The 15,080-nt window shown below is 42.1% G+C and overlaps 1 protein-coding gene across 1 annotated transcript in view; it reads left to right on the top strand.

The window, feature by feature from the left end:
* The first annotated feature begins 1,665 nt into the window (after positions 1 to 1,665).
* The window catches only part of CLSPN (claspin), a 78,817-nt gene continuing 65,402 nt past the window's right edge, over positions 1,666 to 15,080 (top strand). Inside the window, exons 1-5 of the mRNA XM_075853366.1 lie at positions 1,666 to 1,854; positions 4,694 to 4,826; positions 9,108 to 9,535; positions 10,640 to 10,795; positions 11,768 to 11,836. Coding sequence (XP_075709481.1) covers positions 1,831 to 1,854; positions 4,694 to 4,826; positions 9,108 to 9,535; positions 10,640 to 10,795; positions 11,768 to 11,836 — 810 coding nt within the window. The 5' untranslated portion in view covers positions 1,666 to 1,830. The remainder of the gene's footprint in view (positions 1,855 to 4,693; positions 4,827 to 9,107; positions 9,536 to 10,639; positions 10,796 to 11,767; positions 11,837 to 15,080) is intronic.

The raw sequence follows: 15,080 nt of genomic DNA, 5'->3' as shown, positions 1-15,080 counted from the left end.
CAGAGCAGAGGTTGCTCCTCTGTTCGCCGAGGACTCCACGGGCACAGAGATACATTAAGCGTTGTGCTCGGGGACGCCCTTGATGTCACTGTCCATATATATGGACAGTGACGTCAGTGGTGTCAAAAATATTTTAATTATCTTTATATGTGTGAACATATATTGCTTTAAATGTACAGTTGATTTGTCACTGGAGCTCACAGATCTGCTGAAACAAGAGCCTACATGGGGGGATGGCTATTCTATTTCAAGTCGTTTAGTTTATGGCTTTGCATTTCAGCTGTTACAAAGGCAACGTGAGAAAACGTGCTGACATTGTATTTCTTATGGCTAAAGATATATGTGGAGTTTTGGGATATTACCATATTTAGAATGCTCATGCTTTGCAAGTACGAGGTTACCACCTACTCTCATTTTCTTATAAATAAAGATGGACCGCCCCCTAGGGCAGAGACTGTTTTGAACACCAACCCATGCGTGTCATTGTCTCTCTGGCCGGCCACTCTCTGAACCTCCAGGAGAGAGAATATCATTCAATTTGAAACTCATAGACAAATGCAGAAAATGTCCGAAGTTAACTGACATACTAAATTCTGCAGCGACAGTGGCTACTCCTTGAGCGGAATCCCCGTTGCCGATGATCTGGCCGGGGATTCCGCTCCTAGAGGAAACCCCTGAGGTCACTTTCCATATATGGACATAGATGTCAGAGGCTCCTCCTGGAACAGAATCCCCGGCATATGGGAGTCCCAATGGCGCTATCTACAGGGAGGTGGCACTATCTTCAAGGGGGTGTGTGGCACTATCTACATGGACACTATCTATAGGAGACACTGTGGTGCTAGCTACATGGACACTATCTACATGGGCACTGTGTCACTATCTGCAAGGGCAATGGAGGCAGCTAAGGGGGCATTACACTGTATAAGGACAGCTAGGGTGGCATTATACTGTATGTGGGCAGCTACTGGGGCATTAAGCTGTATGGGGCAGCTATGGGGCATTATACTGTATGGGGCAGCAATAGTGGCATTATACTGTATGGGGCAGAAATAGTGGCATTATACTGTATGGGGGCATCTGTGTGGGAAATATAATATATGGGGGCATTATACTCTATGGGGCAGCTATGGGGTATTATGCAGTATGAGGGAATTTGTTTGAGCATTATAATGCATGGAGGCATCTGTATGGGCATTATACTGTATGGGGGCATCTGCGTGGGCATTATACTGTAGGGGGGCATCTGTGTGGGCATTATACGATACTGTTTGGGCTGTACCGGGTGTGTATGGGCGGGGATTGGGTGGGATTAGAGGTGAGGCTTAAAATAGAAAAAGTTGCTGTGCCGCATCGGTTGTTCCTCTTTGTGATACTTAAAAGTTAGGAGGAACGCCTTTAATGTGACATAAAAAAAAGTACATCAATAAGGCAAACGGCCGTGTTGTCCTGATCTGGAAGATTTATGGTCTGGGATCCACTGGAAAACGCAGCTTTGTGAATATATTTCACTACAGGATCCTTCATGCATCCTCTCCACTGTAGCCTGTTCTGCTATGAATCAGGTACATTAGCGTTACTGCTGTAACATCCATTCCAGACACAATCATGAACATCTGTCGCTTTTCTGGCCGCAACAGATGACGTCACAAACTCCCGTTCCTTGCCTGGTGTAGGGGGAAGCAGCTCAGTCGCAGAAGTACGTCAGTCTGTACCCCTCAGCGCATTGGTGCAAAACTTTTATGCCCCGCCTACCGTTAGGGGCGCGAATTCCGAGGCGGCGGCGGCGGCGGCAGACTGTATTGGCGGGAGCTGTCACCGGAGAGTGCAATGGCTGCCAGCTCGGGGCTTCAGGTGAAGAAGAGTTGTGTGGGATGGGTGTTATATGAATAGAGGTGCATTTGTTTACCGCTATATACTACTAGTTAGTCTCCTCTGGCACCAAACAAATGCTGTGTGCTGCTGTTGGGTGAGTGCTCGTCTTTGTATAGATGAAGCTTGAGGTCATGCACTGTATTTGTGGAGAATCTAGATTTAGATTACATTATAATACTGTGCATTGTGGAGCTCGTTTACATCCTGGCTGTAATCTGTAGACTGAATATTCATGTTGTGGCAATACATTTTTATAACTGAGATTTAAGTGAAAGTAGATTGTTTGAAGCGTGTGTGATATTTTATATATATATATATATATATATATATATATATATATATATATATATACACGCACACACGTGCAAAAGTTTTAGGCAGTCTTGGAAAAATGCTGCAAAGTAAGGCTAGATTCAGGCGAGCGTGTCCGAATTTGCGTGCGTAAAATAATGCAGCGGTTTTCCTACATTTCATGTCTGTGTGCAATACAGACATGCGTATGGCGTGCGATTTTTTTTTTTTAACATCCGTGCCAGCACACCTTTTATTATTTTTACATTTCTTTGTAACTGATGCGTGAAACTGTGGTTTTCACGCACTCATAGACTTCAATGGGTGACTAGGTGAGCAAAAACCGTGCACCAGTATAGGACATGCAGCGAGCTTCACGCAATGGACACTCGCTGCGTGAAAACACACGTCTGAATAGCCCCGTTGAAGTGGATGGGTACGTGTGCTGTGAATTATTTAAACGCACAGCACACGGGCGAGAATCCCGCTCGTCTGAATGTGCCTTTAACCCCTTCCCGCCGCAGCCCTTTTTCAGATTTAAATTTAGGTTTTTTTCCTCCCCACCTTCCAAAAGCAATAACTTTTTTATTTTCCGTCTATATAGTACTATTAGGGCTTGATTTTTGCGGGACGAGTTGTAGTTCTTCGTAGCACCATTTATTTTGCCATATAATGTACTAGGAAAGGGGAAAAATTTATTTTGGGGTACATGTGACGTTTTTTATCACTTTATTTAATTTTTTTTGTGGGAGATGAGGTGACCAAAAAATAGACATTCTGGCGTTTAACATTTTTTTATTTTTACAGCGTTCACCTTGCAGGTTAAATAATGATATATTGTAATAGTTAAGGCTTTTACGGACGCGGCGATACCAATTATGTTATTTATTTTTTTACTGTTCTCTAGGGGGAAAATGGAAAACGGGAGGTTTTTTGAACTTTAAATTTTTTAAAATTAAAAAATACCAAAACTTTATTTAACTCATTTTTACTTATTTTTTTTATTAGTCCCCCTAGGGGACTTCAACCAGTGATCATTGGATCGCTTGCACGATATACTGCAATACTAATGTATTGCAGTATATCGTGATTCTGACAGGTATCTATTAACCCCTTCCCGTCATAAACGTCTTTCAGATTTTAATTTGTTTTTTCCTCCCCACATTTCAAAAGCCATAACGTCTTTATTTTTCCGTCTATATAGTACTATGAGGGCTTGATTTTTGCGGGACGAGTTGTAGTTTTTCGTAGCACCATTTATTTTGCCGTATAATGTACTAGGAAACGATAAAAAAAATTATTTGTAGGGTAGAAAATGAAAAAAAAAGTGATTCCTCCATGGTTTTTTGCGCTCCGTTTTTCCGGAATTCATTGTGCAACTAAAACAACATGTTATCTTTATTCTGTGGGTCAATACGATTACGGCGATACCAAATATATAGTTTTTTCTATATTTTACTACTTTTACAAGTAAAAACCTAAGTGTAAAAAATAATTTATTTTGTGTCGCCAAATTCTGAGAGCTATAACGTTTTTATTTTTCCATCGATTAAGTGGTATGAGGGCTTATTTTTTGCGGGATAAGCTGTAATAATACCATTTTGGGGTACATGCGACGGTTTGATCACTTTTTCATTTTTTGTGGGAGATGAGGTGACCAAAAAATAGAGATTCTGGCGTTTACAATTTATTTTTTACGGCGTTCACCGTGCGGGTTAAATAATGATATATTGTAATAGTTCAGACTTTTTTACGGACGCGGCGACACCAATTATGTTTATTTATTTCTTTTTTTTACTATGCTCGAGGGGGAAAATGGGAAAAGGTTTTTTTTTTTTTTTTTTTTTTACACAAAAGAAAAACTTTAACTCATTTTTCTTTTTTTTATTAGTACTTCAACCAGCGATCGTTAGATCGCTTGCATGATATACTGCAATACTAATGTATTGCAGTATATCGTGATTCTGACAGGCATCTATTAAGGTATAGCAGTATATTGTCATTTTTACAGGCTTCTGTAAAAATGCAGGGCTTCAGAGAAGCAAAGTGAAGGCAGTGCTGGGTTCCTTCGTTAGGCCCCTGGGCTAGCATGACAACCGTCGTCACCCCCAATCTCGGTGCGGAAGGGGGCCGCCTCCTCTTTTCAACACCTCAGATGCTGCTGTTGCGATTGACCGCAGCATTTGAGGGGTTAAACAGCCAGGAACAGCGCGAGCGCGTTTCCGGCTGTTAAGGGACACCCACAGCATTTGGAGCGCGCTCAGCGTGTGAGCGCGCTCCAAACATCACCCCCCGCACCCGGGCGTAATGGCATGTTCGGGTACGTGAAGGGGTTAAAGTTTTTTGCAGAGATTATCGCAAAAAAAAAGAGCAAGTTTACACAAGACCGTAACAAACAACACTGTTTAAAAATGTTTGCATATACCCTTATACACTCAATAAATAACACTTGCACAATAGAGCATATGAATACTTTTTGGCTTCTTTAATTTCACTTTATTTTTACTACATTGATTTATTATGTCAGGTTTATTTGGCATCAGAAGAGAAAAGTATTGGACTTAAAGTCTTGGAGAGCGATTCAGACAGTGGCCAGGGGAACTGCAGAATAAGTTCTTCTAGAGACCACCAAGAAAGAATGGACTTCATGGATAATGGAGGTATTTTATGCCGTTTGGGAGGGCTCTCCTGACATTTGTGTTTTAGTAAATACTTATTGCCCATGAAATAACAATGTTCGATTGTTTTAGAATTCTGGAAGAAATCTTGAACAAACTCTTGTCCCACAGTGAAATTAAAGGAGAATGTATTTAGATGTAAGTTTACAATAAAGGCCCTGTTCACACGGCAGAATTTTTGCAGTGGAATCCGCAGCAAAATTCCGCCTCCCATTTATTTCAATGAGAGGTGGATGTTACTTTTTCCCGCTAGCTGTTTTTTTTTTTTCAGCTAGCGGACAAAAGCGTCCAGATTGATCTTCGGGCGGATTACGCCCAAACCTATCATTGAAGTGAAGGGGAGTAGGAATCTTCCTGTTGGCAGGAATATTTCCCCTGCGGATTTTGCAGTGCGACCCACCTACCATAATCCGCCATGTGAATATAGCCTAAAATTTTTGAGAAAAATAAGAAATGAGAAAGACATGGCCACGCAGATCCTTTCAAGAGTTAAGGGGGTTTTACACAGGACGAGTATCTGGCAGACGAGCGTTCATAGAACGCTCGTTGCCGATAATTGCCCTGTGTAAACAGGGGAGCGATCGGCAGATGAACGAGCAAACGCTCGATCATCTGCTGGTCGTATTGTTTTAAAAAAGTGAAATATTATCGTTGTCGGCAGCACATCTCCCTGTGTAAACGGAGACGCACTGCCGACGTGATAATGTGTGGGGACGAGCGATCGGAGTACCGACCACTCGTCTCCATCTATAGCTCCGTGTGACAGGAACAAACGAGCGCCGATCAACGATGTCTCGTTGATTAGCGCTCCCTGCACCGGCCGCTTTTTGGCCGGTGTAAAAGGGCCATTCGACAAAAGATCTATAGGTTAACCTTTAGATTACACTTTTAAAGGTTTTTCTGGCTATCTACCATCAATGAACCACCTTACGAGTTATTGACTACATAAGAAATGCGTACTTCTATCTAGGGATGCACGATGCATCGAAACTTCGATACTGTTTCGATACCGTGCATCATCAAACGGTTCGATACAGTTATTTCATGTATTTCGATACTGAGCTGTGCGGCCGCACAGCTAAGTATAGTAACACATGAATGTATGAGAGCGGGGCTGCGGCTGTGTGATACAGCCATTGCCCTGCTCCTGAGTCCTGACAAGTGCGCGCTTGTCAGGATGAGGTGATGTGGCCAGCGCTGCACTAATGAGCGGCGACTCTGAAGACAGAACATAGCGGGCGCACTGCGAAACACCCCTATGTTCTGTCCTCAGTGAGTGAACTGCCGCTCATTAGTGCAGCGACGGCCGCATCACCTCATGCTGAGTGCGCGCACTTGTTATCAGGAGCGGGGCAATGGTTGTATTACACAGCCACAGCCCCGTTCTATAACTGTGGAGATCAGAGAATCCTCTAATCTCCGCCATTATTCCCCTGAACGCTGCAATCAAAGATGACTGCAGCGTTCAGGGGAAAATGAGAAGGGGGATGCCCCTGGATAGCATCACCGGAATCCCTGTGACGCAATTGAGTGACATACCATATATGGGCAGACAGCCCAGGGTCCATTGAAGGACCCCAGGGCTGTCTTACCATATTTCCTGTTAGGGCATACTTAGGTATCTCCTAACAACTGCCTGTGTACTATACGTACACAGGCTAATGTACTGGCATATAGATATATACCAGTACATTACTATCAGTATATAGATATATGCTAGTGCAATCAAGTTTAAAAATAAAGTAAAAACATAGTAATATTAAATTTAAAAAAATACACATACACATTTTTTACAATAAACATTAAAATAAGTCTCAAATAAAATATACACACGTTTGGTATTGGCGCGGCCGTAATAACCTGCATAACAATTATTTGCGTCATTTATGATGTGTTCGCTGAAAAAATAAAATAAAAACTACTTTCTTTCACTTATTGTGAGGCATGAGGTGTGATGAATTTAACCTCCATGTGCCTCACATTAATAGTAATTAACCCCGTCATGTACCTCACACATTAACCCATTATGACTGAGAAACATGATGGGGTTAATTACTACTAATGTGAGGCACGTTCAAAATTCATCACACCTCACATCAGAAAATGTAAGAACTTATTGTTTTGGTATCGAAATCGCAATACTAAACGAAGTATCGGTATCGAAGTCCAAATTCTGGTATCGTGACATCCCTACTTATATCACATCGTTCTGTTTACAAGCTTTATGTTGTCTGAGTATCATGTCTGTCTCCAGTAAGCTTGGCAGTCTTATCTCAGAACGGCCTTGAAGGCCTGATAAGGAGGTGGGTAGTCTCTCATTCAGAGAATACCGTTTAAGAACAAGCCTTAAAGAGGCTCTGTCACCACATTATAAGTGCCCTATCTCCTACATAAGGAGATGGGCGCTATAATGTAGGTGACAGCAGTGCTTTTTATTTAAACTATCTGTTTTCACCACTTCTTTATGCTAATGAGCTGCTTAATGCCCAAGTGGGCGTGTTTTTACTTTAGACCAAGTGGGCGTTGTACAGAGGAGTGTATGACGCTGACCTATCAGCGTCATGCACTCCTCTCCATTCATTTACAGTGAAGGAAATAAGTATTTGATCCCTTGCTGATTTTGTAAGTTTGCCCACTGTCACAGACATGAACCGTCTAGAATTTTTAGGCTAGGTTAATTTTACCAGTGAGAGATAGATTTTATATTAAAAAAAAAACAGAAAATCAAATTGTCAAAATTATATATATTTATTTGCATTGTGCACAGAGAAATAAGTATTTGATCCCTTTGGCAAACAAGACTTAATACTTGGTGGCAAAACCCTTGTTGGCAAGCACAGCAGTCAGACGTTTTTTGTAGTTGATGATAAGGTTTGCACACATGTTAGATAGAATTTTGGCCCACTCATCTTTGCAGATCATCTGTAAATCATTAAGATTTCGAGGCTGTCGCTTGGCAACTCGGATCTTCAGCTCCCTCCATAAGTTTTCGATGGGATTATGGTCTGAAGACTGGCTAGGCCACTCCATGACCTTAATGTGCTTCTTTTTGAGCCACTCCTTCATTAGCATAAATCTAAAATCGCTAATAAAGTGGTGAAAACAGATCGTTTTTTAAATAAAATGAACTGCTGTCACCTACATTATAGCGCCCATCTCCTTATGTAGCAGATAGGACACTTATAATGTGATGACAGAGCCTCTTTTAGCACATATGTAACATATAATACATGTTGCATAGGGAATCCCAGTATATATCACTGAAGGCATACATAGGTAAGGTAGTAAGAAAACATACAATCAAGTCCTAAAACTATTACACATTACGAGAGAGTATAGGACAATATTATACACTTAGAACAATATATAGTCATAGAATCTCCATGGTATCATACAATAGCATGTGCTAACATCGCATTCCTAAGGTCGATCAACCTTAGTGTTTGGCGATTCGAACCAGGAGCCCCTTACCTTAGAATTTCCCTTCACACCCTCTATTTTTATATACTATTTTGACATAAGTTAAGGTAGAGTTTACCAAAGCTCTCCATTGTCAGATGGATGGTGGTCTCGGGCGCATCCATCTAATCGCCATGGCCTTATGGGCAATAAATAGTACCTCCCTCAAGAATACAGTTTTCGTATACAAAATAATTATGTAAAACGGACAGGCACTCTATTAGGCCATGTCTCTGGCACGGCCGAATAGGCATATAACCAGGGCAGCCCTGTGGGCCTTTTTTTGGACCCTGGCTGCTATGGCACCCCATCGTAGGCCTACTATTGCATTTTCGGGCGGCCGATGGGTGACAGAGGGAGCTCCCTCTCTCTGTGAACGACTTAAATGCCACGGTCACTGTTGACCGCAGCATTTAACAGGTTAAACGGTCGCGATCTAAGTGAACTTCAATCACTACTGTTGGAGCAGGAGCCTTCCGTTCGAGCATCAGCAGCCGGGCACCCTCTCCAGCCCGCATGGGAGACCCGTGGAGAACGTAGACTGGGCCGCTGTGGAAAGAGGTATTGGTGGTCACTAAGGGCTTAATATTTAAAACTATATAGCAGCTTTTGACTTTGTTGGTGTTGGAAGAGCAGCTTTGTCTGCCTCAGCTTCACACCTTATTGTCCATTTGTATACCTATTTCCTTCACATTTTTTGTCTTGCTCTCATTTTTCACATTTAACACCTTCCTAGAACCACAGTAGAATATAGTAGATAAAAAAAATCTTATAAGATTATTAATATTTTATTTTTCGCTTAAGATTCAGATGATGAAATCTTGGTGCTTAAGAAATCTAAAAATAAGAATGTTTTTGAAGAAACTGACAGTGATCCTGAAGGTGAAACCAATGCTGTTACTGCCAACACTGAGCGGAGTTGTGAAAGTGATGAAGAAAACAAAGAGGAAAAAGCCACAGTAAGGGTAAAGCCTCGGCGAATCAGAGCAGCTCTTCTTGACAGTGATGATAGTGATTCTGATGGTGGGATGAATGATGTAGGGGCCACCACTGATCAAGACAGTCCACGGAATAAGACCTCCATTATTAGGCAAAATAACTACAAGTCTTCAAAAAAACAGACTGGTCTAGATGAAAAAGAAAAGAGCAAATCTATACGGAGAGCAGATAAAGAGAGAAAGAAAATGGCAACTATTGAAAAGTTTAAAAAGGATAAGAAGCAGAATTCCAAAGTAAGTAACAAGACTGTGGGTTCACATGGGTTAGTGAGGTATCGAGAGCCACAGCACTCCTGCCTCTAAAAATCACAGTTAGTTTAGTGCGTTCATTCCGAACATGCAATTCTGATAAATATTCAGGTAACTGCTACTATAGAAAACCAATTCACATTGATACAATACCTATTTTTTTTTAAGTGATTTGCTTTTATTTTTGCATGTATGCATTTGGAATGGGGGAATCAAAGGTACACAAAAACAAAAGATAAAGCATGCTGCACTTTGGAAAGTACAATCAAATTTAAATCTTTTGCTGAATGTATGTTTGAGATGTTTGAATACTTCCCAATCCAGTTATTTGGAGACTCCCCCCCCCCCCCCCCCCCACTTCAGGGTCAAGTCAGTGCCAGAATAGTACCTGGCATTAGTCTTAGCCCCGATATTGAACTAGCTCTTTTGCAAGCTGCATCTCTTATTACGGCTTTATGTATGGGGCTGTAAAAGGCACCTATAGAGGTGCGAGGGGCTTTACTTTACCCCTGTATGCTTCACATTTCATATGGTGACACAGTTTTTCTTTTAAATTCTGAGAATCTGACAGAATTAAATTGTTCAAGCACCATCGCATGCTTTTAGGTGATATCTCCCACATACGGCACAACTTACTGGATTAAAAGGGTTATCTGATGGCAGCCCAAAAAAAAAAATCCACCAAATACATTGAACCTGGCTGCCCAGTGTAATTCCATTGTTTTATCTTTAAAAAATAATTTAATATGTTCTCTACCGATACATCTATATTGCTCCACAAACGCTGTAAGACTTCCTGGTTTTAGATTGGCTCTCTTCCTACCTGTCCCATAATGCTTACATGTCTGCTCTGCACACTAATCTCCACCCACCACATCCCTCTGCCCGTTGTCCTAAATTGTTCCGCACCTAGTCCGCCTACACCTTCCTATATCACCGTTTTCAACTTCACTTCCTCTGAGGGTATGTTGACACTGCTTATTTTCAGCCGTTTTCCAGGGCACGTGCTATTTTACTGTGACTTGGTATATTGTGTCAATACGCACTGGAATTTTTCCCTTGTACATGGTGTTGTTTTTTTTTTCTCAGCTACTAAGGGAAGAGGATCAGCCTCCTTTAAATGACAGCGGCTGTCTTTTAGCTGATGGAGATCTCTATGATAAGGATGAGGATAGTGATAATCCTGAAGAAGAATCCCTAGACTCGATACGTGCTAACGTGAAAGGCAGATTTAAGAGTCGTTCAGTAAGTCTCTCTTTCACATGCAACGGAAAATATCTTCTTGGACTTAAGAGCATGCTTTGAATTTAAATTTACAACCTGCTGAGCGAACATGGCCTAATATGTTTATTCTCTGACCACAAAGAATTAGCCTTAGGAAAATGTTCTGTGGAGTACTGATATACAGACCAGTAGTTTTCTTTATAGGTATGACCTGTTAAATGGAACGGTATTGTGTCCTCTACGTTCTTAATTGGGTATCATTTCACAAAGATTTCCTCTAGCAGCGCTGAATTCAAGACAACTGTCAGATTTATATATGGCATTTTTTTTTAAATGGTATGCATGGCCTCATTGGAATGCAGTGACACATCCCAAATATACTTGTGCATGAGGCTTTAAGGGTACTTGCACACTGGTCTTGCATGTGAAGTTTTCGCCTCTGCAGTAGATTACACATACTGTATGTTACCATATAGTGAATGAGATTTTATAATGTGGGCATCTGAAATAGCCAAACATGCTTTTTCCGCTGTTTTATCCAGCCCATGTCAAAAACACAAAGAATTGTCACTCTTTAGGCAGCTTTAGATCACTTTTAAAATGAACCAGAAATTGCGTATCTAAATTTTATTTTTTGGGTCATTTTCCATCTCTCTACGTACATTTTCAGAAAAAGTGTATATTCTCTTTTCATACTAGCTTTATTAATGATAGGTGTGCTTCACTCAGCCTTGTCACTTGTGATGAATGGATGCCATACATGCAGATACATGGCAGCCCATCGAGTGTTCCCCTCATGAATACAGCAGATTTGTAACAGTTCGATGTATTCTTTTTTTTTTTTTTTTTTTGTGTGCACCATTTGGGCTTTTATTGCATTGGGCCTGTCCCAATTATATGCTGCGTTTAAACAGGGCCGCATAGTATAAGAACATCCGCTTTAAGAACTGTACATTACTTATTCAGCACTTGCCAATTTTTAAAATATTTCAGACTCATTTATTTGATGGGGCCGAGGATGAAGTGATGGAAGAAAAAGTAACAGAGTCTGTGAAAAAAAAGGTTTGTTCTTTTAAGTGTTTTTCTAAAATATAACATTTTTGGCCTATACTTGTGTATGATCAGTACCCCCACCCATCTCTTAAAGGGGTTGTCCCACAAATAAATATGAGGCTTCCTTCTCACCCAGTCCATTGGGGACACAGACCATGGTAAATGCTTTTGCCACATGGTTCTGTGACACTTGGAATAACTACCGTATTTTTCAGACTATAAGACACCGTTTTTAGCAAGAATAAGTCTTGCTAAAAAGTCCCTGCGTTTTCTAGCCCGCAGTCAAGGGACCCATCGCCGGGCGCCATGACCGCTTCATTACTTAACCCCTTCCCGACCCATGACGTGCTGGCACATCATGGAGCTGGAGGGGGTGATGTATGGAGCGGGCTCACTCGCTGAGCCCGCTCCATACACTGCAGGTGTCAGCTTCTAGAAAAAAAACCTGAAATGTCACCACTTTTTCGTATCCTAAATCTACGCTGTTTACCATGTGGTATAAATAACACAATAACTTTATTCAGCGGGTTGTTACGATTGCAACGATACCAAATTTGTATAGTTTTTGTATGTTTTACTACTTTTACACAGTAAAAACGCTTTTTTTTTTTTTTCAAAATTTGTTTTTGTGTCTCCATATCTGAAGAGCCATCGTTTTTTTTTTTTATTGTTCCGACGATGCAGTTGTATGAGGGCTTTTTTTTCCCGGGAGGACTTGTAGTTTTTATTGGTACCATTTTAGAGTAGATGCGACTTTTTTGATCACTTTTTATCACATTATTTTTAAGTCCGGATTCACAGAAAACAGAAATTTTTCCATAGTATTTTATTTTTTACGGAGTTCACCGTGCGGGTTAAATAATATAATAGCTTTATAGTCGGGGTCGTTACATACGTGGCGATACCAAATATGCGTAACCTTTACTTTTTTTTTAATAGTAAAGCAGTTTGTAAGGGGAAAAAGTGGGTTTTTTATTTTAATTTTTTTTTTACATTTATTTACTTTATTAAACTTCTTTTTTACTAGTCCCACTAGGGGACATTAATATGCGATCATCCGATCGCTATTATACACTGCAATACTTTTGTATTGCAGTGTATTACTGTCTGTCCGTTTAAAACAACTCGGAAGCGACGCACGCTATTGAGTGCCGCATCTAAGGGGTTAAATTGGTGAGATCGATACTTTCATCGATCTCACACGTTACAGCAGGGATGCCCTCAGCTTCATCTGGCAGCTGAGAGCAGTAAAAAGGCTTATGCATCAGAATAAAACCCATTAGTGGCCAACGTGAAATGGCGTATTGGCGGTCACTAACGGATTAAGACTGAGTTTGAGGCAGAGGGGGAACAGTGTGAAACCCCCTGCAAAAACGTTTGGTCTTCAGATTATAACGCCAGCGGTTTGCTGAAATAAGATGATGCGGATGCCTGCTCCTTAAAGAGGCTCTGTCACCAGATTTTGCAACCCCTATCTGCTATTGCAGCAGATAGGCGCTGCAATGTAGATTACAGTAACGTTTTTATTTTTAAAAAACGAGCATTTTTGGCCAAGTTATGGCCATTTTTGTATTTATGCAAATGAGGCTTGCAAAAGTCCAACTGGGCGTGTTTACAGTAAAAGTACAACTGGGCGTGTATTATGTGCGTACATCGGGGCGTTTTTACTTCTTTTACTAGCTGGGCGTTCTGACGAGAAGTATCATCCACTTCTCTTCAGAACGCCCAGCTTCTGGCAGTGCAGACAGCGTGTTCTCGAGAGATCACGCTGTGTCGTCACTCACAGGTCCTGCATCGTGTCGGCCACCAGAGGCTACAGATGATTCTGCAGCAGCATCAGCGTTTGCAGGTAAGTAGCCGATGGTGCCGATGTGTCCTCGCTCGTCTGACACGATGCAGGACCTGGGGAAGTGACGTCACAGCGTGATCTGCCAGAAGCTGGGCGTTCTGAAGAGAAGTGGATGATACTTCTCGTCAGAACGCCCAGCTAGTAAAAGAAGTAAAAACGCCCCGATGTACGCACATAATACACGCCCAGTTGTACTTTTACTTTTCAACACGCCCAGTTGTACTTTTGCAAGCCTCATTTGCATAAATAAAAAAATGGTCATAACTTGGCCAAAAATGCTCGTTTTTTAAAAATAAAAACGTTACTGTAATCTACATTGCAGCGCCTATCTGCTGCAATAGCAGATAGGGGTTGCAAAATCTGGTGACAGAGCCTCTTTAAGGGAACTGAGGGATAAGCCAACGATCCAACCCCTCCTGGAGTAACGCCAGGAGCCTGGACAAATAGAAAACCAGGGTAGTAAGAGGTCGATCCTCACAGCACTGCAGATATGTCTGCCAAGTACAGTGATAAATGCAAATTACCCACTGCAGTTAGCCTCGAGCGTTCAACACTGCGACATCAACAGCCACGCCGTTAATCCTAGCTACTGTAAACTCGGGTGGTAGAGATGCCCTTGAGAGTGTGCCGACGCTTACGAACCAACAATGGTGCGGCCAATCTGGGATGCCGAGGACAGACGGAATCTCCTCGGCCTGGATCCTCCCAAAGAGCTTGGGAAGAAGAGGCAGCAGGGGAAACATTTAAAACAGGCTGAAGTGATCCTATGAAGCCACCAGAGCGTCGACCACTCGTTCCTCGGGATCCTGAGACGAAAAGGGGGACCTGGCAAGTGAGTCAAGTAAGTCCACGTTTGGCGTGCCATACCTGGAACAGGTTGGTTCGAGCAACTCGTCATGAAGGAACCACTTTCCTGGGTTGACCTATTCGCGACTGAGGTAATCAATTGTCGCCCTCGAATGTGGATGCTGAGAAATCATGGATCTGGGATGCGTCCGCTATTATCGCCGAACTCTGTGTCCTGCCTTGGTAATTGAGGTACTGTAGGTGACTGCCATAACACGGTCTCCCTTGAGACAAACCGGACTGCTGGCCCGATATGTCGTCCAGTGACTGAAACAGAGATACAAAGCACTTTGTTCCAAAATGTTGGTGAGGAAATTGGCTTCCAGGTGGGACCAGAGACCCTGGGCCCTGAGATTCCGGAAGGGTCCGCCCCAACCCTGAAGGCTGGCTCCTGTGGACAGGACCTGCCAGCGGAGAGGGAGAAAGGAGCGGCCCTGAGGCATCACCGGGGGAACCACCAGAGAAGAGACCGGTGGTTGGTTAAGGGAGGAAGGATTCGGCGATCTAGAGAATCTCGAGAGCAGTTCCACTGGGACAGGATCCACCCACTGAAGTGGA

This window comes from Rhinoderma darwinii, chromosome 2, assembly GCF_050947455.1.
Source record: "Rhinoderma darwinii isolate aRhiDar2 chromosome 2, aRhiDar2.hap1, whole genome shotgun sequence".
Taxonomy (NCBI): domain Eukaryota; kingdom Metazoa; phylum Chordata; class Amphibia; order Anura; family Rhinodermatidae; genus Rhinoderma; species Rhinoderma darwinii.
Note: the sequence above shows the minus strand (reverse complement) of the source record. Positions and strands in the feature narration are given on the sequence as shown.